Source organism: Oncorhynchus mykiss, chromosome 12 (genome assembly GCF_013265735.2).
Source record: "Oncorhynchus mykiss isolate Arlee chromosome 12, USDA_OmykA_1.1, whole genome shotgun sequence".
NCBI classification, from domain to species: domain Eukaryota; kingdom Metazoa; phylum Chordata; class Actinopteri; order Salmoniformes; family Salmonidae; genus Oncorhynchus; species Oncorhynchus mykiss.
In genome coordinates this window covers 99,969,062-99,993,812 of record NC_048576.1, presented here as the reverse complement: position 1 = coordinate 99,993,812, position 24,751 = coordinate 99,969,062, and the positions used below count along the sequence as shown (strand labels likewise).

General features: G+C 47.5%; 2 protein-coding genes across 2 annotated transcripts in view; both read left to right on the top strand.

Moving 5' to 3' along the window:
• The window catches only part of LOC110539068 (NLR family CARD domain-containing protein 3), a 1,005,455-nt gene that overhangs the window by 841,072 nt on the left and 139,632 nt on the right, over positions 1-24,751 (top strand). The gene's annotated exons all lie outside the window — the stretch shown is intronic.
• On the top strand, positions 7,908-24,139 carry LOC110539073 (nuclear distribution protein nudE-like 1-B). Its single transcript, XM_036939620.1, has 9 exons — positions 7,908-8,061; positions 13,521-13,617; positions 18,231-18,384; positions 20,671-20,819; positions 21,346-21,482; positions 22,482-22,655; positions 22,987-23,084; positions 23,324-23,490; positions 23,740-24,139. Exons 2-9 carry the CDS (start codon positions 13,532-13,534, stop codon positions 23,828-23,830), a joined length of 1,056 nt encoding a protein of 351 aa, XP_036795515.1. The 5' UTR covers positions 7,908-8,061; positions 13,521-13,531; the 3' UTR covers positions 23,831-24,139.

The window sequence follows — 24,751 nt, the reverse complement described above, 5'->3', positions numbered from 1 at the left end:
AGAGAAAGAGAGAGAAAGAGAGAGAGAGAGAGGCGAGAGAGTGGGAGACAGGTGAGAGAGGAAAGAGAGAGAGAGAGAGAGGCGAGAGAGTGGGAGACAGGTGAGAGAGGGAAGAGAGAGAGAGGTGAGAGAGTGGGAGACAGGTGAGAGAGGGAAGAGAGAGACAGAGAGAGAGAGAGAGAGAGGCGAGGGAGTGGGAGACAGGTGAGAGAGGGAAGAGAGAGAGAGGCGAGGGAGTGGGAGACAGGTGAGAGAGGGAAGAGAGAGAGAGAGAGAGAGAGAGAGAGAGAGAGAGAGGCGAGAGAGTGGGAGACAGGTGAGAGAGGGAAGAGAGAGAGAGAGAGAGAGAGAGGCGAGAGAGTGGGAGACAGGTGAGAGAGGGAAGAGAGAGAGAGAGAGGCGAGAGAATGGGAGACAGGTGAGAGAGGGAAGAGAAAGAGGAGAGAGTGGGAGACAGGTGAGAGAGGGAAGAGAGAGAGAGAGAGAGGCGAGAGAGTGGGAGACAGGTGAGAGAGTGAAGAGAGAGCGAGAAAGCGAGAGAGAGAGAGAGAGAAGAGAGAGAGAGAGAGGCGAGAGAGTGGGAGACAGGTGAGAGAGGGAAGAGAGAGATAGGGCGATGGGAGGAGTGATAAACACATAGCAGAGATGTTAAAGGTCAAATGTAACATATTCCTGTAATACCAGGCTGTCTGTGGGAGGGGGGAGGCACACCACATACACTAGTGCAGCAGCAGCTTAATTAAGGAGGGGATGTGAGAATCATGCTAATGTTGTTTTAATTACATGTGTATAAACAACATGATGTACCTGACATTACATGTGTATAAACAACATGATGTACCTGATATTACAGGTGGATAAACAACATGATGTACCTGATATTACATGTGTATAAACAACATGATGTACCTGACATTACATGTGTATAAACAACATGATGTACCTGATATTACAGGTGGAAAAACAACATGATGTACCTGATATTACAGGTGGAGAAAACAACATGATGTACCTGACATTTGATTGGGTTTGATTACAGGTATCCCAGCATGGGAGTAATAATAAGGACATCTGTTGTTCAGGCATATCAATATAAATAATTCCCAAATGAAAAAGCTTTCCATAGGTGATAATAAACACATTCCCGTGACACCAGATCCAGAACTCCTTTGCTAATTGAGTGGGGCAAAGTGTAGTTGCCAGGTAAACTATGTGGATTGTGGAGGAATATGGCACAGGCTACATCCATAGGGTTGAAGGTACCTGATGCAGTGATAAACGACCTTTCCCGGGGCATAGGAGACGACCATGATGCTGCACCTGCAATGTTTCTCGTTTCTGACAGGAACCACAGCTCAGATAACTGCGTATTGAAAGCATTGCGAATTTTCCCCATTCCCCCTCGTGTCGCAGAGACATCTGTCCGCATCAGCAGTATCTAGCCTTCGGAAGGTGGGTGACAGGCATCATTTTACCCCTGATATGAAATGAGAGCGTTTAGCCCCAATTTACATGCCCCCCCCCCCCCCCCCCCCCCCCCCCTTCCTCCTCGCCCAATAATAACCCCATATATTGTGACGCTGCTGAACTGAGGATATAAATATTATTATATCCAGTGGGCTGGGATAAGGGCAATGCGCCTACACGCTCTGCGGTATTCCAAATGGCCATTACGCAAAAGGAGACCACCGGCAATGCGAAATAAATGCATCCTATGCATTATCCCTGTTGGCTATATCAATTCGTTGCGGTGAATCTGTATGACAATAATCCCTATATGATTATGAATATTATCTGCTTGGTCCGGTTACCTATTCCCGTCCCATTGGAATGGGACCAAGCGCTGCTCAAGCAGATTTGCTAGGCTACGTTTCCTGCAAACTCTCACTCACTCTCACGTGCATAACAAGGTATGGAAAAGGAGGCGGTAAACCGGTTTCCCGTTTTGCTTACCTGCCCACCGTTTGGTTGGCGAGCTGTCGCATTCGATTGAATTGCTTCTTCATCTTGTATTTTCTGCGTTAACACCTATGGGGAAAAATACTCCGCATTTCTCTCAAGATAACGGCCCATACTCCGCAACGGCACAAGAGAAAATCCACCCTCTCATACTTTCTTTCCCTCATCGCAATTGTTAAAACATTGAAAATGCGCCGAATTACATATTTTCACTGCATTTTCCCGTATCCATTCGCCCTATACACCCAGTGCAGAGATGCTGGATCAATTCGCCGCTATGGGCAGCAGAGAGTGACAGTGTCATGACACGCTGAGCGGCAAAGCACTGTGGGAAGTGTAGTAAATCGTGAACTCTTCCAACTCATCTCACTCAGCATCAATTATTATGGATGACCAAAGGAAAAAATAATGTTTCCAATTGAATTATCAATAAATGACATGCTTACAGTTATGTTGTAGATAAGACATGGGTCGGTAGGTTATGATAAATGTCATAGGGCCAACTTTTCCAATGTTTAGCCTACATCAATGGGGGCAAAAATCAATGGCCAGCATGGAACAGGAAAGGCCTGACAACAAGTGTCCTATTCACATGGATGTTTGTGTCCAACTTGGACTATTGTAATGTAACATTCTTGTTGCCAGGCATGACAAGAAACTCAGAGTGGTTCCCGAGTGGCACAGCGGTCTAAGGCACTCCATCTCAGTGCTGGAGGCGTAACTACAGACACTCTGGTTTGAATCCAGGCTGTATCACAACCGGCTGTGATTGGGAGTCCCATAGGGCGGTGCACAATTGGCCAGGCGTCGCCCGGGTTTGGCTGGTGTAGGCCGTCATTGTAAATATGAATTTGTTCTTAACTGACTTGTCTATTTAAAAAAGGTTGAATAAAGGTTAAATTAAGGTTAAATAAAGGTTACATTTAAAATGTCAAAATAGAACTGAATCAGGATGTTACCCAGATTACACCACCATCATGTGGTTTCTATGTGTCAGTACACCTCCATCATGTGGTTTCTATGTGTCAGTACACCACCATCATGTGGTTTCTATGTCAGTACACCACCATCATGTGGTTTGTATTCTTCCTAACAGCCGTTTTCCAGGAACCGTGTTTAGAGTAGTAGTGCTGATCTAGGATCAGATCCTCCTTGTCCATGTAATCTTGTTAGTTATGATATAAAACAAACACTGATCCTAGATCACCACCCGGAGAGACAATATAGAAAAATACCCTGATATTTTCCAGGCTGCATCCCATCCGGGAGTGATTGGGAGTCCCATAGGGCGGTGCACAATTGGCCCAGCGTTGTCCGGGTTTGGCCCGGGTTAGGCCGTCATTGTAAATAAGAATTTGTTCTTTAACTGACTTGCCTAGTTAAATAAAGGTTAAATGAGATCACAGGTAACCTGGTCCCCAGGCTCCAGATAAAGAGCCAGGCTGGTTAATGAGATCACAGGTAACCAGTTTCGCAAGAGGGTGTGCCTGAGTAAATACTGAGAGGAACTTTCCACCAGTATAACCAGTGGTATCAGAGAGAGAGACTTTCCACCAGTATAACCAGTGGTATCAGAGAGAGACTTTCCACCAGTATAACCAGTGGTATCAGAGAGAGAGACTTTCCACCAGTATAACCAGTGGTATCAGAGAGAGAGAGACTTTCCACCAGTATAACCAGTGGTATCTGAGAGAGAGAGACTTTCCACCAGTTTAACCAGTGGTATCAGAGAGAGAGACTTTCCACCAGTATAACCAGTGGTATCAGAGAGAGAGACTTTCCACCAGTATAACCAGTGGTATCAGAGAGAGAGAGACTTTCCACCAGTATATCCAGTGGTATCAGAGAGAGAGACTTTCCACCAGTATAACCAGTGGTATCAGAGAGAGAGAGACTTTCCACCAGTATAACCAGTGGTATCAGAGAGAGAGAGACTTTCCACCAGTTTAACCAGTGGTATCAGAGAGAGAGACTTTCCACCAGTATAACCAGTGGTATCAGAGAGAGAGAGACTTTCCACCAGTATAACCAGTGGTATCAGAGAGAGAGAGACTTTCCACCAGTATAACCAGTGGTATCAGAGAGAGAGACTTTCCACCAGTTTAACCAGTGGTATCAGAGAGAGAGACTTTCCACCAGTATAACCAGTGGTATCAGAGAGAAAGAGACTTTCGGTATCAGAGAGAGAGAGACTTTCCACCAGTATAACCAGTGGTATCAGAGAGAGAGAGACTTTCCACCAGTATAACCAGTGGTATCAGAGAGAGAGACTTTCCACCAGTATAACCAGTGGTATCAGAGAGAGTCTATATAATTTATCTTGTTTTCTATGTTCAAAATGTTTGAAAATATGTTTTATAGTTTTATGCTCATTAATTCATTGTGGATTTATGGTAGAACTTTGAGAGTTGATTTTGATATGCCACATAATTTAATTTCTCACACAAGAACATTAATTAAGAGTCTGTAATAGAATGTCACTCATCCAGTCTCACAGTAAGAGTAGGTTTTATTACTCAATTATGAGGAGTCATTAACTGAAATTCATTATTACACTTCTCTACCCACCCTCCCCCACCACCTCCCTCTCCCCTCTTCCTCCCTACCACCTCCCTCTCCCCCTCCCTCGCTCCCTCCCATCTCCCTCTCACTGGGAAGAAAGAAGGGAGGGAGGATCCAGAACAGCTGAGGCGGTTGGTTGGTTGCTAACCAACCAGTTAAACAGGAACAACTAGACAAGCAGAGGAAAGAGAGGACACATGTATGATGGAGACATGGATAAAGCACATTCCAGAAACCTTGTTTCTTACATAATAAACTAGTTAACATGTTACATTAAGTTTCTCTGTAACACTTTACTGTAAGTTGTTCTGTAACACTTTACTGTACGTTGTTCTGTCACACTTTACTGTAAGTTGTTCTGTAACACTTTACTGTAAGTTGTTCTGTAACACTTTACTGTAAGTTGTTCTGTAACACCTTACTGTAAGTTGTTCTGTAACACTTTACTGTAAGTTGCTCTGTAACACTTTACATTAAGAAGTGTATAACACTTTACTGTAAGTTGCTCTGTAGACATTGTTCCCTTCACAATAGAGAAAGCAGAGCTATCTCTCTCTCCCTGGTGTTGGTATAGCAGGGCCTCTACGTGGTGTCAGTGGTAAGACAACACCTCAGTGTTCCCATGCCCCAAGTCTCTCTTTACAGCAATCAATCCCCGACCCATGCTCATCTTTACCTGCAAGTCGGTCTTGCTCCTTCAACCTGCCAGGGACTCACATGAATTATTTGCCGAGGATACTGAAGGCATTTGATAGTGCACTTTCTCTCTGTGTCTTGGTGTCTCTTTCTGTCTCTGTGCCTCTCATGTGTCTCTGTGTCAGTCTCTGTTTCTGTCTCCCTTTCTCTGTTTGCATTGTCAGAATGTACCACGTGCCGGTAGGAAATAAAAAAATACTTTGGCACATGATGTGTTGGTTATCTAGTCCTTCTAATGAAGTAACTGTAGCCTGTACTTGTAAATGTCACTGAAGTTCTCCTTAAACAGGTAAAACAACTTACAACCAGAAACACACAACAATGGTCTCCATGAGAGGTGCTGGGATTGCAAGCCTCACCATTCTTTATTCAGGACTTGTTGCCAACAACATATGGGGCAGTTATATGGTGAGCATCGGTCGTTATAGACCTGTGGTAATGGGGTGAATATGGAGGCATGTTCACAGGGGCCTCTTTTTCTTTTGATCTTAAGGACCAATATTTCAACCATTATTAACCAAACCACCATCATAAAGTGTATAAATGTAGGTAATAAGACAATGCCTTTTCCTCTCAGTCCATAAAGGATCACTTTATTTGCAGACACTGACTGAACCAGCCCTGTTTCCTTCAGTGACTTAATGAGATCCTGTCCAGGGCATTGAGTACAAACAGGAATACAAGGAACACACTGGACAAGTTCAAACTATATGGCACTACAATATATATATTGACAGAATGGACAAAGTGACACGTTTCAGTTAATTACGTGCAATACATTGTCTTCATGAGAGCATGAGTGAAGAGAAAATTAGACCACACAATAACAAGAAATAGTGCGTAATGACGATCAAGTAGTGCGCAATGACGCACCATGCATATGCTAGAGCCATATGGCTCTGGCTTTGTGGGCTATGCCAATATAATCCAAGGAAGTGTGGCAGCTACCATTGCCATCAATGTGAATATCACAAGCAGAACGACCAAGCAACGTGCTGTTGTACAAATCTTGACGCGCCGTCTCCTGCGGTTGGGTTGGAGAACAACAGGTATAGTGTCCAGGCTCACCGCATCTTCATCAGCCATGGGTCGGCCCTGGGCACTGATGATGAAAATCTGAGAGTTTCTGTGGTCGGGAGTGATCAGTGACAGTATCCGTCGACTCCTGCATCTCTCTGAAATCCACCTAAAACGTCTCACAATCCAGCTCAGTCCACTTGAATCAGACGGTGAGCTACTATGCCCTGACGCGCGTCGTGCTTCATGGTGATGCTGTGGATAACCAGGTGCTGGTGGAGGGACAGGAACCTTCAAGGTCTGCCCGCCTCCTTCCTCGCCCTCTTTCCCCGGGGCGAGAGGAACCCCAACCTCCTGTTGCTTATTGATGAAAGTCAGGTGTCGGCAGACGGGACAGATGATGGTGTCTCTGATGACGCCGTCCCTGTTGATACTGACCAAGGTTTTGACCAGACAGTCGTGGCAGAAAACGTGTCCGCAGCTCAGGGTCCTCTCCGTGCCGGAGAGACTTTCATAACACACGGGACACTCCGAGTCCTCCTGGCTCTGCGAGTCCCGTTCCTCCGCTTGATGTCCGTCTAATGGTGTCATCCTGGAGCCTTTACGCGCTGCCTGGCAATGCTATCCACACCGCTGGTGCACCATGAAATCACCAAAAATCCCAATAACAGCTGTGTGCGACACCACGGGATTTGACTCTAGCTCCAACAGCGAGAATAAAGCTGATTTCATTAGGCTAAGAACCCGAACCTATCTGCCTGGACGTCTGTTGCACTGGCTGAGTGAAACCAAAACACGTGCCACTCCTCCCGTACAGGGCAGTGTCTCCGTCTCAGGGAGGGCTGTCATCTATACCCATAGGCTACACCTGTGTGACTCGCTGCTCTTCTGGTGCGTTCAGTTTCCCCTGAGCGACAAAATCAGACAAACAGGATTTGGAATGTTTGAGAAAGAACACTGCAAATGTAAATCCAGTGACAGTCATGTCCCACCATTCTCCAAACCACGCAGTCTGACCCACAGAACAGATAAACTATGTGTTATTGAGGTTGACTTCATAGAAATGTCTTGTAATTCATTTGATATTGGTGCGCACCCTTACGAAAAAGATTGCAGTATAACTGCCATTAGAGTGAGTATAATTGCAGTATGCTGCAAATACTGTGTACAAAATAACACAGTTCTTCTACTGCAGTAATTCTTCCAGTGCAACTGCAGTTAGTTACAGTGCAGTATAACTCACTGCAGTTATTCTGCAATTACTGTGTCCAAAATACCAGAGTCAAATACACGTTTACTGCAGTTTCAAAACTGCAATCATTTTTTGTAAGGGCATAGCCAATAAGCTAAACATAAAATAAATACTGGCCCACTGAATACAACATTTTGGCTATATCCACTCAAATACGAAATACTCGCAACCGGCTACTATGGGAAGTGCAGTATTGCTACAACTATTAGACTATTAAATTCATTTCTAGGATGCCTGTGAATGAGGATTTGATAGGCCCTGTGCGGTCTCTATGGAGGCTACTGCCTACACATCATCTGACTTCACTGCATTACTAATTTCTCAGCATAATAGCGCCACCTTGTGGTCAGGACGAGGCAAATCAGAGGTCAAATCAGAGGTCCAACCCTGGAGCGTCACATTTGACGTACGTATGATTTCATCACGTGCCACCGCGTCGGAAGTTACGTTACTTCCGAGAGTCGCGTTGGCGTTTTCTAAACAGAGACAGACATTTCGATGAAGACAGTCCAGGTCAGAAGATGTGGCGACTGTAACTGAATCTGGAGCCAGACACACGGATTGGACATGCCCAGGTTAGGACATTGATTTACATATTTACGTTGGTTACTTTACCAAAAGCTAGCTAGCTGGTTAACCTGTGTTTTCGACTTGAACAGGCGGCTCACCAAACCAGTGACAGCTGAAAATAGGTTGTTGAACTTGCCGTTTGGTGCCATGTTAGTCTTGCTAGCTAATAATTGTGTATTTGATTTAGCGACACTGATGTTGACGAGCTAATGGTTTCCTTTTCTGGCATACTAGTTACACATGTTTTACTGTGTGGAAACAAACAGTCAGTATCAGACAGTGTTTGACATGTTGTGTTGTCCAGTGGTGGTTTCGTATGACAAGCAAAAAAAAGCCGGTTACTAGTAACGTTACCAGCCGGTCTCATCCCTGGAACCAGTTAGAGGTGATTAACGTTAGGACTGAGTGATTACCGGTCTCGTTGCCTGTGGATACCACGTCCTATTTATTCCGCCTCACCTTGTCCCTCACTGACCGTACATGGTCAGCCGACCACTGTAAACTAAATACAGTTGATCTTAGCTAATGTAATAATGTGACATTTAGCCTAGAATGTTTCTTACCACCAAATATTCAAGGAATGTAAATGTTGTTTATCATCATAGGGGTGGGTGTGTCTTAATTCTACATAGAGTAAGAATTTCACCTAAATTGTAGCTACAGCTTTGTTCTGTGGCGTCTTAAGCTGCTGCTGTGAAAGCCAATGTAATGATGCCAGCCGGTAGCCACATGCAGTTAGCTAGTATTAAAAACGGTCTAAGATCTCTACCAAATAAGGCATTCCCCAGGGTCTCACAACCACCGTAACTCTGAGACTGGATGTCACAGCAGGGAGTATGTCTGGTCTGCTGCACAGCCTGCCTACTATACACACTGCTACACACAGCGGAGCCCTGAACCCTCCAATAGCCTGTCCCAGACCTCTGGTGGAAGTGGGAGGATTTTAGTTTCCTGGAAATAACGTAACTCACAGAGAATTTGGTGTGAGCCCGCGTAGTGCGTCAGCCACTCTCACTCTGAGTAAACAGCCAGACAGAGAGATGTCATCTGCATCAGAGGGAAAGAGGAAGCCAAGAGGAGAGTGGACAGGAAAACCACAGACTCCACTACCTTCCTCTTTTGGCTAGTTAGCCTGCCCTGTTCTAAACCATGGGTAAATATAACCAGATGGTTCCTCTGCTGTTGGCTTGGTAGTAGAGTCTACATACTGTGGCCCAAATGGTACCCTATTCCCTATATAGTGTGCTTCTTTTGACCAGGGCTTCACTGCTCTGGTCAAAAGTAGTGCACTTAATAGTGAGTAGGTTGCCATTTGGGACATGAGCCCATGTGTTCTGCACACCAGGATGCCACCCAACAAGCTGAGTCTTCTGTGCTGAAAATCACTGTCAGTGAGTGAACCTGGTATTGTCTTTCATATCCTGGTTTGTTGTTTGTAAATGAACACAAAACACTACTGCCAGCTGAGTGTAACCTAAAGATTTGTCTTATTTTTTTATCACCATGGAAACAACAGCTAGTCTGTTATTGAGACTCACATTCCAGTCTTTTGCTTCTCTGTGATAAAGGGATGAATGGAGAGACTTGTGTTTTCAAACCTTCCTCTCTCATAGCTCCGACTTCCTCAGATTTCACCTCAGTGGACGTGTTGTTCACGTGGTAGCCTAATAACATTACATCATGTTGGCTATACTATCATTAGCACAGTTCAGCTACGTATAGCTAACATGATGATCTATCATTAGCCCAGTTCAGCTAAGTATAGCTAACATGATGATATATCATTAGCCCAGTTCAGCTAAGTATAGCTAACATGATGATCTATCATTAGCCCAGTTCAGCTAAGTATAGCTAACATGATGATCTATCATTAGCCCAGTTCAGCTAAGTATAGCTAACATGATGATCTATCATTAGCCCAGTTCAGCTAAGTATAGCTAACATGATGATCTATCATTAGCCCAGTTCAGCTAAGTATAGCTAACATGATGATCTATCATTAGCCCAGTTCAGCTAAGTATAGCTAACATGATGATCTATCATTAGCCCAGTTCAGCTAAGTATAGCTAACATGATGATCTATCATTAGCCCAGTTCAGCTAAGGTCATCATGTTAGCTATACTATCATTAGCCTAGTTCAGCTAGTATCTTAGACTAGGCTATGTTGACAGTATCAAAACCAATCCTAGTTCAGCTAGTATCTTAGACTTGGCTATGTTAACAGTATCAAAACCAGACTTCAGGACACAATCCAGTTATGTGCTAATAAATTGCATCACCATGCTTCAGTCTCCACCTTGGTGTTGTTGACATTTTCCTCAGGCCTCCTCAGTTTCCTGAACGAGTCCCAGTAGTAGTGGTGTAACGACACAGTTTCCTGAGTGAGTCCCAGTAGTGGTGTAACGACACAGTTTCCTGAGTGAGTCCCAGTAGTAGTGGTGTAACGACACAGTTTCCTGAGTGAGTCCCAGTAGTAGTGATGTAACGACAGTTTCCTGAGTGAGTCCCAGTAGTAGTGGTGTAACGACACAGTTTCCCGAGTGAGTCCCAGTAGTAGTGATGTAACAACACAGTTTCCTGAGCTGCATAACACACACGCATGCTCTGCACACAATACCATACACACACCAAGAGTAATGTGAGAGAGAACAGCTAATCTCCCTTTGACCCCATGACCCCTGGGACCTGTCTAACTGACAGATGACTCTCCCTTGTTAACTGAATTAAAAGCCATTTGACATTCTGTTTAGGAGAGTGTAGTATGGAGGACGGTGCTGGTGTTGGGGTGGCTGACCCATCCGTCTGTTAGAGGGCTGGCCTGGTGTTGGGGTGGCTGACTCATCCGTCTGTTAGAGGGCTGGCCTGGTGTTGGGGTGGCTGACCAGACCGCTGACCCATCTGTCTGTTAGAGGGCTGGCCTGCTGTTGGTGTTGGGGTGGCTGACCCATCCGTCTGTTAGAGGGCTGGCCTGGTGTTGGTGTTGGGGTGGCTGACCAGACCGCTGACCCATCCTTCTGTTAGAGGGCTGGCCTGGTGTTGGGGTGGCTGACCAGACCGCTGACCCATCTGTCTGTTAGAGGGCTGGCCTGCTGTTGGTGTTGGGGTGGCTGACCCATCCGTCTGTTAGAGGGCTGGCCTGGTGTTGGTGTTGGGGTGGCTGACCAGACCGCTGACCCATCCTTCTGTTAGAGGGCTGGCCTGGTGTTGGTGTGGCTGACCAGACCGCTGACCCATCCGTCTGTTAGAGGGCTGGCCTGCTGTTGGTGTTGGGGTGGCTGACCCATCCGTCTGTTAGAGGGCTGGCCTGGTGTTGGTGTGGCTGACCAGACCGCTGACCCATCTGTCTGTTAGAGTGCTGGCCTGGTGCTGGTGTTGGGGTGGCTGAACGCTGTGCTGACTCATCCGTCTGTTAAAGCTACAATATGTCACAAAGCTACAACATTTTTTTTTTGGGGGGGGGGCGATCTGACCAAATTCACATAGAAATATGAGTTATAGATCTGTCATTCCCATTGAAAGCAAGTCTAAGAAGCAGTGGGTCTGTTCTATCTGTGCTATTTCTATGCTTCCCGTTCTGCATTTTCGTTTATGCATCTTTTACTTTAGGTTTTGGACACCAGCTTCAAACAGACGTGTGTGTGTGTGTGTATATACAATATTTTTGCTTACAGAAAATATATTTCACAGCGGTTTAGACAGTACAATGATTCTCTACACAACGACTGCTTGTCTTGTCATATAAACTGAAATTAGGCAAACTATTAGAATTTTAGCAACCAGGAAGTGGAGGAGCGATTTCTGCACAGTGTAACTTTAGAGTGCTGGTGTTGGGACGGGTTGACGCGACTGACCCATCCATGCATGCTGGAGATCCCTCTAAACCAGAGATGATCACTAGTAGGCTTGTCTATTCCTGGAGCCACTGGGAGGGCTGGGGGACTCCCTGCTGTTCAACCTCACTCAACAAACAGACTCTTGGGGGTTTAATCACAGGGCAGACATCCTCCCTCTGAAGTGGCTTTGGCCCAACCACAGCTTCATTCATAACACTGCTGCTCAGGATTTCCACACTACTTCTGTTCCATGTGTTTATGATTGGCATTCAGCACAAAATGGCCGTGAATAGAAGTGAATGGAGCTTTTTGAGAACATGTCCAGTCCGCTGTGGCCCATGTAAAACACACAGGGTTAGATGTTTTAATGAGGAGGCCCTGGTCTGTATGAAGGGGTTCTGGGGGGGCCTGCTGGGGGCATCCTACATCTCCTCGCTGAGGAGTTGGTCTACCAAATGGCTGGTTGTCACCCAGGTGTTGCTGGTTGTCACCCAGGTGTTGCTGCTGGGTCAGTGTATCAGGCCCTGATTGTTAGAAGAGAGGTGGAGGGAGGCTGAATTGAAGTCAGTGGGTCTTGAATAACTGTGATGACAGCCAGTCCTCCTGACAGACAGCCAGCCAGGCCCCCTGACAGACAGCCAGCCAGGCCCCCTGACAGACAGCCAGCCAGGCCCCCTGACAGCCAGCCAGCCAGGCCTCCTGACAGACAGACAGCCAGCCATGCTCCTGACAGCCAGCCATGCTCCTGACAGCCAGCCATGCTCCTGACAGCCAGCCATGCTCCTGACAGCCAGCCATGCTCCTGACAGCCAGCCATGCTCCTGACAGCCAGCCATGCTCCTGACAGCCAGCCAGGCCTCCTGACAGCCAGCCATGCTCCTGACAGCCAGCCATGCTCCTGACAGCCAGCCATGCTCCTGACAGCCAGCCAGGCCTCCTGACAGCCAGCCAGGCCTCCTGACAGCCAGCCATGCTCCTGACAGCCAGCCATGCTCCTGACAGCCAGCCATGCTCCTGACAGCCAGCCATGCTCCTGACAGCCAGCCATGCTCCTGACAGCCAGCCATGCTCCTGACAGCCAGCCATGCTCCTGACAGCCAGCCATGCTCCTGACAGCCAGCCATGCTCCTGACAGCCAGCCATGCTCCTGACAGCCAGCCATGCTCCTGACAGCCAGCCAGGCCTCCTGACAGCCAGCCATGCTCCTGACAGCCAGCCATGCTCCTGACAGCCAGCCAGGCCTCCTGACAGCCAGCCATGCTCCTGACAGCCAGCCAGGCCTCCTGACAGCCAGCCAGGCCTCCTGACAGCCAGCCAGGCCTCCTGACAGCCAGCCAGGCCTCCTGACAGCCAGCCAGGCCTCCTGACAGCCAGCCATGCTCCTGACAGCCAGCCATGCTCCTGACAGACAGCCAGACTCCAGCCAGGCCACCTAACTCCAGACAGATTTTTTTTTTATCAGAAGTACTTTTTTAAAAATTTTTATTTTTGCAATGAATTAGTCTGCTACTTTTCTTGGGTAAGAATAAACCCAATGTTTTGGTTTTCTGCCATTCAAACGTTTCGACCTCCTTTCAGGATACGTCTGTCTTGAACTAGCTTCAGGTGATCATGTTGTTCTCCTCTTCAGGTTGTTCTGCCATGGACACAGACATGATACCAACATTCACTTCAAAAGACCAGGAGATTGACTACTGGAAGACCTTATCCCTCAAGTATAAGAACAGGTATGTTCATGTCAGCTGATCTAGGCTACTCATAGCTCATTTAACAAAATCACTGATTGATTTCTACATGGTTAAACATTGAGTTTCAGAGGATTAGACTCAGCAGTTTGTCATTGTATCGGTTGAACTACTCTCCTCTACCTACATGTTCCAAATTGAAACTCAAGCTCGTCTTCTCAGTAATATAATTATACATAACCAGAACAGCACATGGCTTGCTCTCGGCTCTGTTACATAAAGCAAGGCTTTTATGTTTGCTCATAACGCTGGAAGATGAACAACAAGGTTATGTCATAACAGTCATGTGATCGTCTGACACGTGACCTGTTCCTCTCTATAGGCCTTTGTTAACGTTACCATCGACACAGGGAGCAATGGATTCATTGGCCTAGATTAGGCCCGAGTTAGTTTAGGTCTAGTTGTTCTTAGTGCTGGGTAGTCCTCATTAGTGCACACCGTAGCAAAACGTGTTGTAATGGAAAACATTTTGCAGGGAACATTAGCATTTCTTATTGTACTGGTTCAGGTAGTAACCGACCTCCCTGTTTCAGTCCCTTTTCTTCCTTTTGGTTTCTATTGAATATGACTGGTGTCACTTTTACAGATCTCCTATATCCAGCGGGGTGTTCTAGAACACACGCAGCCTATATCCAGCGGGGTGTTCTAGAACACACGCAGCCTATATCCAGCAGGGTGTTCTAGAACACACACAGCCTATATCCAGCGGGGTGTTCTAGAACACACACAGCCTATATCCAGCGGGGTGTTCTAGAACACACACAGCCTATATCCAGCAGGGTGTACTAGAACACACAGCCTATATCCAGCGGGGTGTTCTAGAACACACACAGCCTATATCCAGCGGGGTGTTCTAGAACACACACAGCCTATATCCAGCGGGGTGTTCTAGAACACACACAGCCTATATCCAGCGGGGTGTTCTAGAACACACACAGCCTATATCCAGCGGGTTGTTCTAGAACACACACAGCCTATATCCAGCGGGGTGTTCTAGAACACACACAGCCTATATCCAGCGGGGTGTTCTAGAACACACACAGCCTATATCCAGCGGGGTGTTCTAGAACACACACAGCCTATATCCAGCGGGGTGTTCTAGAACACACACAGCCTATATCCAGCGGGGTGTACTAGAACACACAGCCTATATCCAGCGGGGTGTTCTAGAACACACACAGCCTATATCCAGCGGGGTGTTCTAGAACACACACAGCCTATATCCAGCGGGGTGTTCTAGAACACACACACAGCCTATATCCAGCGGGGTGTTCTAGAACACACACAGCCTATATCCAGCGGGGTGTTCTAGAACACACACAGCCTATATCCAGCGGGGTGTTCTAGAACACACACAGCCTATATCCAGCGGGGTGTTCTAGAACACACACAGCCTATATCCAGCGGGGTGTTCTAGAACACACACAGCCTATATCCAGCGGGGTGTTCTAGAACACACACACAGCCTATATCCAGCGGGGTGTTCTAGAATACACACAGCCTATATCCAGCGGGGTGTTCTAGAACACACACAGCCTATATCCAGCGGGGTGTTCTAGAACACACACAGCCTGTTACTAGATCACCATGATATAGTCCTACAGTATTAACTCTGTTACTAGATCAACATGATATAGTCCTACAGTATTAACTCTGTTACTAGATCAACATGATATAGGTCTACAGTCCTGCACATGTTCACGTGGTTGTTTTCCCAGGCTCTGTAGAGCCTGACCCTGTCAGTGTTGACACAACACATTCTAGAGTATTGGCCTAGTGTGTGTTCATGAGGACGTTCCAGATGGCACCGCTACGCTACACACACTCACACACACACAATAACACACACACACATGCACACACACACACACAATAACATGCACACACACACACACACACAATAACACGCACACACACACAATAACATGCACACACACACACACACACAATAACATACACACACAAATCATTTTATATTCTAACTTACGCCTATTTAACACACACACACACACACACATAACATGCACGCTATGCACACACACACATAACATGCACGCTATGCACACACATGTACACATGGATTTTGTATTGTAGAGTAGTGAACTGAGTGAACACACTTAATGTGTTGCGAAATCTGGTGTGTATTGTAATGTGATGTTTTTTTATTGTATATAACTGCCTTAATGTTGCTGGACCCCAGGAAGAGTAGCTGCTGCCTTGGCAGGAATTAATGGGGATCCATAATAAACCCCAGGAAGAGTAGCTGCTGCCTTGGCAGGAATTAATGGGGATCCATAATAAACCTCAGGAAGAGTAGCTGCTGTCTTGGTAGGAATTAATGGGGATCCATAATAAACCCCAGGAAGAGTAGCTGCTGCCTTGGTAGGAATTAATGGGGATCCATAATAAACCTCAGGAAGAGTAGCTGCTGTCTTGGTAGGAATTCATGGGGATCCATAATAAACCCCAGGAAGAGTAGCTGCTGCCTTGGTAGGAATTAATGGGGATCCATAATAAACCTCAGGAAGAGTAGCTGCTGTCTTGGTAGGAATTCATGGGGATCCATAATAAACCCCAGGAAGAGTAGCTGCTGCCTTGGCAGGAACTAATGGGGATCCATAATAAACCCCAGGAAGAGTAGCTGCTGTCTTGGCAGGAATTAATGGGGATCCATAATAAACCCCAGGAAGAGTAGCTGCTGTCTTGGTAGGAACTAATGGGGATCCATAATAAACCCCAGGAAGAGTAGCTGCTGCCTTGGCAGGAACTAATGGGGATCCATAATAAACCCCAGGAAGAGTAGCTGCTGCCTTGGCAGGAATTAATGGGGATCCATTATAAATATAAATACTTGTTTGTACACCGTGGTATTTTGGTCATATTGTCTGAAAACAGTGAAGTTGTCAGAGCCAGAGGGAAGGTGACCGAAGTCATTCCAGTCAGAGACATAGTTGAACAGGGCTGCTCTGCGGCCAAACTGGCCATGTGTGCTTCTGGTACTGTAACTATGTGTGTTTTTGGTGTGGTAACTGTGTGTGGTAACTGTGTGTGGTTCTGGTACGATAACTGTGTGTTTTTGGTGTGGTAACTGTGTGTGGTTCTGGTACGATAACTATGTGTGTTTTTGGTGTGGTAACTGTGTGCGGTAACTGTGTGTGCTTCTGGTACAATAACTATGTGTGTAATGAGCAGGGAAACCCAGTGAGGCCAAGGATGGAGCAGTGGCTGCCGGTTAACTGACCCCAGAGCTGTCGAATCCTGTTAACGTGTGTGTGTCACTCAGACCTTTTCTGTTCAAGGGTCATCCCTGGTCAGTGGAACTATGTATCTGTAGCCTGGTCCCAGATCTGTTTGTGCGATCATCTCAACTCCTTGTCATGCCAAACAGTGGTCCTTTGTAGCTCAGTTGGTAGAGCATGGCACTTGTCATGCCACGGTAGTGGGTTTGATTCCTGGGACCACCCATGTGTACAATATATGCACACATGACTAAGTCACTTTAAGACAAGTGTCTGCTAAATGGCATGGTATTATTTTACATCACAAACAGATCGTGGTCCAGGCTAACATATCTGGCTACCAGGTTAGTATACCATGCCCTAGGTTCTCACACTTTAACCAACCATTCTAATTCAATTCAGTGGAGCCACCTGACTGAATGAATGGCATGGAAAGTCTGCATTCATTCAGCTCTAGCATGGCATTGGCCTTTGTCATGACAGATGAGTCAGGAGCCAGGCAGGACCATTCTAGTTGCATTACATCTATGACCAGACAGATGGTAAGTTCTAGGTGTTTTATGTCTATGGACAGACAGATGATAGACTGATATACAGCCACATGGGACAAGAGAAAGTGGTATGCTACAATCCAGGAGTCCAGCCCTTTCAGCCAGGCCCATCTGTAGATATTACTGGACTGTATTACTAGGTTGTATCTAGCACATACTGTGTGGGTCAGCAAGTCTGAACACAGTCCAGTGAGTCTGAATATAGACTGAATACAGACTGGACTGAGGTCTGATATAGCTTAATGACAGAGGCCGTACCTCAGCAGGTCTGATAGAGCTTTATGACAGACACAGTACCTCAGCAGGTCTGATAGAGCTTTATGACAGAGACAGTACCTCAGCAGGTCTGATAGAGCTTTATGACAGACACAGTACCTCAGCAGGTCTGATAGAGCTTTATGACAGAGACAGTACCTCAGGTCTGATAGAGCTTAATGACAGAGACAGGGGTTTGTCATTAGAGGATACAGATGGCTCCTATAGGCCTGCTGCTGTTCCGTGTGTTCTGAGAGGGGTGAGGGGTCAAGGGGTCTGGAGACAGGATATTATGAGTTAAGAGACCGGATGTGTTCAGACATGTTCCACTGACCACACAGGATAGTTCTAGGTCTGACTGTCCAGGGGATGTGACTACCACTCATTACTACCACAACTGATCATTAGGAGAGACCGTGTGACTGTGTGTAACAGTTCGTTCTCTCCCGTGTCTTCCTCAGTTACCATGAGGCCCAGGAGGAGCTGCTGGAGAGACTGTGTGGTAGTGTGTGTGTGTGTGACTGTGTGTAACAGTCCGTTCTCTCCTCAGTTACCATGAGGCCCAGGAGGAGCTGCTGGAGTTTCAGGAAGGGAGCAGAGAGCTGGAGGCAGAGTTAGAGGCCCAGCTAGGACAGGCTGAACATCGCCTCAGAGACCTGCACACAGAGAACCAAAGACTGAAGAGCGAGTTGGACAACCTCAAGGTAACATACGTAGGAACGGAGACACACACACACACACACAGACAGAGGGGTTAGAACCAAACAATGAAGTGCGAGCTGGATAACCTCAAGGTAAATGTACCTCTTGGTGTTGGAATTTAACAAATATGTGGAAGGGTTGGGGATTTGGTTCGGCAAACACTGTTCCTGAGGAATCTTTTCGGCAAACACTGTTCCTGAGGATTCGGTTCGGCAAACACTGTTCCTGAGGATTCGGTTCGGCAAACACTGTTCCTGAGGATTCGGTTCGGCAAACACTGTTCCTGAGGATTCTTTTTGGCAAACACTGTTCCTGAGGATTCTTTTTGGCAAACACTGTTCCTGAGGATTCTTTTTGGCAAACACTGTTCCTGAGGATTCTTTTTGGCAAACACTGTTCCTGAGGAATCGGTTCGGCAAACGCTGTCCCTGAGGAATCGGTTCGGCAAACGCTGTCCCTGAGGAATCGGTTCGGCAAACGCTGTCCCTGAGGAATCGGTTCGGCAAACGCTCTTCCTGAGGAATCGGTTCGGCAAACGCTCTTCCTGAGGAATCGGTTCGGCAAACGCTCTTCCTGAGGAATCGGTTCGGCAAACGCTCTTCCTGAGGAATCGGTTCGGCAAACGCTCTTCCTGAGGAATCGGTTCGGCAAACGCTCTTCCTGAGGAATCGGTTCGGCAAACGCTCTTCCTGAGGAATCGGTTCGGCAAACGCTCTTCCTGAGGAATCGGTTCGGCAAACGCTCTTCCTGAGGAATCGGTTCGGCAAACGCTCTTCCTGAGGAATCGGTTCGGCAAACGCTCTTCCTGAGGAATCGGTTCGGCAAACGCTCTTCCTGAGGAATCGGTTCGGCAAACGCTCTTCCTGAGGAATCGGTTCGGCAAACGCTCTTCCTGAGGAATCGGTTCGGCAAACGCTCTTCCTGAGGAATCGGTTCGGCAAACGCTCTTCCTGAGGAATCGGTTCGGCAAACGCTCTTCCTGAGGAATCGGTTCGGCAAACGCTCTTCCTGAGGAATCGGTTCGGCAAACGCTCTCCCTGAGGAATCGGTTCGGCAAACGCTCTCCCTGAGGAATCGGTTCGGCAAACGCTCTTCCTGAGGAATCGGTTCGGCAAACGCTCTTCCTGAGGAATCGGTTCGGCAAACGCTCTTCCTGAGGAATCGGTTCGGCAAACGCTCTTCCTGAGGAATCGGTTCGGCAAACGCTCTTCCTGAGGAATCGGTTCGGCAAACGCTCTTCCTGAGGATTCGGTTCGGCAAACGCTGTTCCTGAGGAATCGGTTCGGCAAACGCTGTTCCTGAGGATTCGGTTCGGCAAACGCTGTTCCTGAGGATTCGGTTCGGCAAACGCTGTTCCTGAGGAATCGGTTCGGCAAACGCTGGATTACGGTTCCCGGAACATCCGTTAACGTCACCCATTCACCAGGGACTGAAACGGGGATCAACAACTACATCTGGATGTCAGAGTAAAGCCACACTCCTGGATGCCCCTGCTGCCTGCCAGAGAGAGAGAGCTGCATGTGTTGGCAGGCTGTCCAGCAGTTCCATGCTCTGGGCCCCGGCAGTCCAGCAGTGTACTGTAATAGGATGGCAGCAGGATCAATAGGAGAAAATAGACAACTAGAGGAATGTTTAACCCACACTGCTAATTCTAGCCAGGTATATCACTGGTTAGATCACTAGTGCTAGCCAGGTATATCACTGGTTAGATCACTAGTGCTAGCCAGGTATATCACTGGTTAGATCACTAGTGCTAGCCAGGTATGTCACTGTTTAGATCACTAGTGCTAGCTCGGGTATATCACTGGTTAGATCACTAGTGCTAGCCAGGTATATCACTGGTTAGATCACTAGTGCTAGCCAGGTATATCACTGGTTAGATCACTAGTGCTAGCTCAGAGCTATAAGCAGGTCTATATGTTGTCTGAATGTTGTTATCTCTCTCTCTCCCTGTAGGAGAAGTTGGAGCAGCAGTATTCTCAGAGCTATAAGCAGGTCTATATGTTGTCTGAATGTTGTTCTCTCTCTCTCTCCCTGTAGGAGAAGTTGGAGCAGCAGTATTCTCAGAGCTATAAGCAGGTCTATATGTTGTCTGAATGTTGTTCTCTCTCTCTCCCTGTAGGAGAAGTTGGAGCAGCAGTATTCTCAGAGCTATAAGCAGGTCTATATGTTGTCTGAATGTTGTTCTCTCTCTCTCCCTGTAGGAGAAGTTGGAGCAGCAGTATTCTCAGAGCTATAAGCAGGTCTATATGTTGTCTGAATGTTGTTCTCTCTCTCTCTCCCTGTAGGAGAAGTTGGAGCAGCAGTATTCTCAGAGCTATAAGCAGGTCTCCATGTTAGAGGATGACCTGGGACAGACCAGAGGAATCAAGGAACAGCTTCATAAATACGTCAGAGAACTGGAGCAGGCCAACGATGACCTGGAGAGAGCCAAGAGGTCACTATATACCACAGTAGAACTAAACTGACGTTACTAACACAGCCATTCAAATGTTTTACTTGAGTGTTCAGGCCTCGGTTGTAGGCTAAGTGGATGCTGGCTGGTAGCTGTGCCTCAGCATCAAACATATTGGTCACATACACACATTTAGCTGATGTCATTGGTCACACACACACATTTAGCTGATGTCATTGGTCACATACACACATTTAGCTGATGTCATTGGTCACATACACACATTTAGCTGATGTCATTGGTCACATACACACATTTAGCTGATGTCATTGGTCACATACACACATTTAGCTGATGTCATTGGTCACATACACACATTTAGCTGATGTCATTGGTCACATACACACATATTTAGCTGATGTAATTGTGGGCGTAGTGAAATGCTTGTGTTGAGTGTTACTCCACTCAGTGTTAACCCAGTTATCCAACCCACACAGATACGGTACATTCTTCACCTGCTTCTGCTACTAACTGTTGTCCATCCCAACTCCTCTCATCCCTCCCTCAGGGCAACCATCGTCTCTCTGGAGGACTTTGAGGGTCGTCTGAACCAGGCCATAGAGAGGAATGCCTTCCTGGAGAGTGAGCTGGATGAGAAGGAGTCTCTACTGGTCTCAGTACAGCGACTAAAGGATGAAGCCAGAGGTATGAAGACATGAAACACCTACCTCTGTCTCAGACCTCTCCTTTCTGTTATGTCTAATACTGCTGTATTAAGTCAGGGGATGAGAAGGAGTCTACTGGTCTCAGTACAGTGGTTTGGACGGGGATGTCCCCCTGACTCTCTGTCCCCCTGACTCTCTGTTCCCCCTGACTCTCTGTTCCCCCTGACTCTCTGTTCCCCCTGACTCTCTGTTCCCCCTGACTCTCTGTTCCCCCTGACTCTCTGTTCCCCCTGACTCTCTGTTCCCCCTGACTCTCTGTTCCCCCTGACTCTCTGTTCCCCCTGACTCTCTGTTCCCCCTGACTCTCTGTTCCCCCTGACTCTCTGTTCCCCCTGACTCTCTGTTCCCCCTGACTCTCTGTTCCCCCTGACTCTCTGTTCCCCCTGACTCTCTGTTCCCCCTGACTCTCTGTTCCCCCTGACTCTCTGTTCCCCCTGACTCTCTGTCCCCCCTGACTCTCTGTCCCCCCTGACTCTCTGTCCCCCCTGACTCTCTGTCCCCCCTGACTCTCTGTCCCCCCTGACTCTCTGTCCCCCCTGACTCTCTGTTCCCCCTGACTCTCTGTTCCCCCTGACTCTCTGTTCCCCCTGACTCTCTGTTCCCCCTGACTCTCTGTTCCCCCTGACTCTCTGTTCCCCCTGACTCTCTGTTCCCCCTGACTCTCTGTTCCCCCTGACTCTCTGTTCCCCCTGACTCTCTGTTCCCCCTGACTCTCTGTTCCCCCTGACTCTCTGTTCCCCCTGACTCTCTGTTCCCCCTGACTCTCTGTTCCCCCTGACTCTCTGTCCCCCCTGTCTCCCTGTCCCCCCTGTCCCCTTGACTCCCCAGACTCCCTGTCCCCCCTGACACCCTGTCCCCCCTGTCTCCCTGTCCCCCTGTCCCCTTGACTCCCCAGACTCCCTGTCCCCCCTGACACCCTGTCCCCCTAACTCTCTCATGTCTGTCTATCTGCCCCCCCCCCCCCCCCCCCCCCCCCCAGACCTGAGACAGGAGATGGTGGTGAGGGAGAGGACTGCAGACAGGATGTCAGCCCCCAGCTCTCCTACCCTGGACATGGACAAGATGGACTCTGCTGTCCAGGCCTCCCTGTCCCTGCCTGTCACCCCTGTAGGGAAGGGCGTGGAACACCCGTTCATCAACCCTAAATCATCAGGTAGGTCCACAGCCGTGTCTTCTAACAGACCTGGGTGGAAATAGTGTTCCATTTCTGTCAACTACTTTGTGCTTTATTGAGCTGGCTGGGTCTAATGGAATCCATGGGAGAGTCTCAACAGTCCCTCCAGGCAGTCTCAATGAAATGCTCAGTGTTCTGAAAGTATGTAAATACTATTTGAACCCAGGTCTGTTATTTAGTTCCTTCATTTTTGGAGCTGTACCTCCAATGTCAAACAGTTTCTAGATATCTGTCATGTGCTAAACACTCTCCTCTCCCTCTCCCTCTCCCTCTCCCTCTCCCTCTCCCTCTCCCTCTCCTTTCCTTACAGTGTTAACAAATGGCTGTGGGCCTGGCGGCTCACCTCTGACCCCATCAGCAAGAATCTCTGCTCTTAATATCGTTGGGGACCTTCTTAGAAAAGTGGGGGTAAATATCAGACTTCAGACTTCTTGTAGCAATGTTTTCCATTTCCATGTATCCATCCTCTGAAGCTGATGTTGACGCAAAACATTACGGAATGAATGAACCCAACAGTTTGGCTTCCGTCTCCTCTCTTGACAGCAGAGTATATTGGAATGGTGTCTGTGACCTGAATTAAAGGTTAAAGGTTACAACAGAATCCACAGCTTGTGAGTAGTCTTAATGTCGGCCGTGTCTGTCCTTAGGCGCTGGAGTCCAAGCTAGCTGCATGTAGGAACTTTGCCAAGGACCAGGCGGTGAGGAAAACCTACTCCACGTCGTCCACCAACATGATCACTGGGAACGGAAACCTCGTCAACAGCAACGCCACCAAGTTCTCCCACTCACTACACACCACCTACTACGACAAAACGTGAGTGCTTCTGTCTCTCTCGCAGGAGTGTTCCTACTGGTCCATCTATCTCTCTGCTTGACTTCCTGTCTGCGGTGTTGGCGTGACTCACTCCGAGACCGTAGAAGAAGAGACAGGCTGAATGAACCCATTTTGAATCAGAGTTGGTGTAACCAGAGTATGTAGAGACAAACAGCTTTCTATTTCATATTGTGGATGATCTAACTTCTGTCTTCTTGCTTTCTCTCTGTCTGGTGTTGTCCCCCACAGGGCTGTGAATGGACTGGACCCCAGCACCCTGAGTGCCCTGGCGTCGCCCCGGACTGTCTCCTCTCCTGGCATGCTGCCTCTCACCGTTTAGCATGACCCCACCTCTGTACAAGCTCCCCGCAGAACAAGGTTATCCTCATCCTTCACCCCAAACTCCACCCTCCCCACACCAAATCTGTACAACTCCTGTACGCCCCGCAGAACACTGAGAGGAGAGAACACTTGAAGAACCGTGTGTGTGTGTGTGTGTGTGTGTAGGAGAGACACTTGACTGAATGATTGAAAAGGGCCTCACTCACCTATGAGTGGGTGGGGTTGGATGCTGGGTGTGTTTGTGTGTATTTAACAAACAGGCACATGCCTCTGCCTGAGCTGTTCTTTGCTCGTGTGGACGATGTGTTGGTGACCTCTGTGCTCTGGAGTGTCTCCATTTTGGCTCCGTCAGTTTGATCAGTTTCACTCTATAACAGCTATATAACAGCAACTGTACCTGACAAAGGTCCCCAACGGACTGCAGCTTCCTTCCTCGTAACCTTTTATTTACTTCTCTGATTGAATTGCACAATTACAAATTATTTATATTTACAATGTTGTATTTAAAAAAAATGAAAGGGGACTTTTTGCAAAGTGAGATGATTTCATCATTACTGTATGTATGCTTTAAGATGCAATATTTCCTGTTTGTTTGTGTTTTATGTTATGGGGTCAGATGGAGTGGATGACCCTTAACCTCCATGTACCGAAGAATGACTGAATTCATGTTTACTGTGTTCAGGCTGTGATCAGAACCATGTTCTCTTATTGGGCTGCATCTCAATAGTCCAGTTATAATAGCCTCATCTCCTCATCTCCTTCCTCTCAGTAGCCCAGTTAGTCTTGGAGAGAATGATAAAACAGGACTGGTAAAAGCCACATGGATGATCTATCTCTACCAGAAATGAGCTTTCACCTGTAATTTCCTTCCCATCAGTGCAGAGGAGGGAAAGAAGAGAAGACGAGGAAACCACTTTAT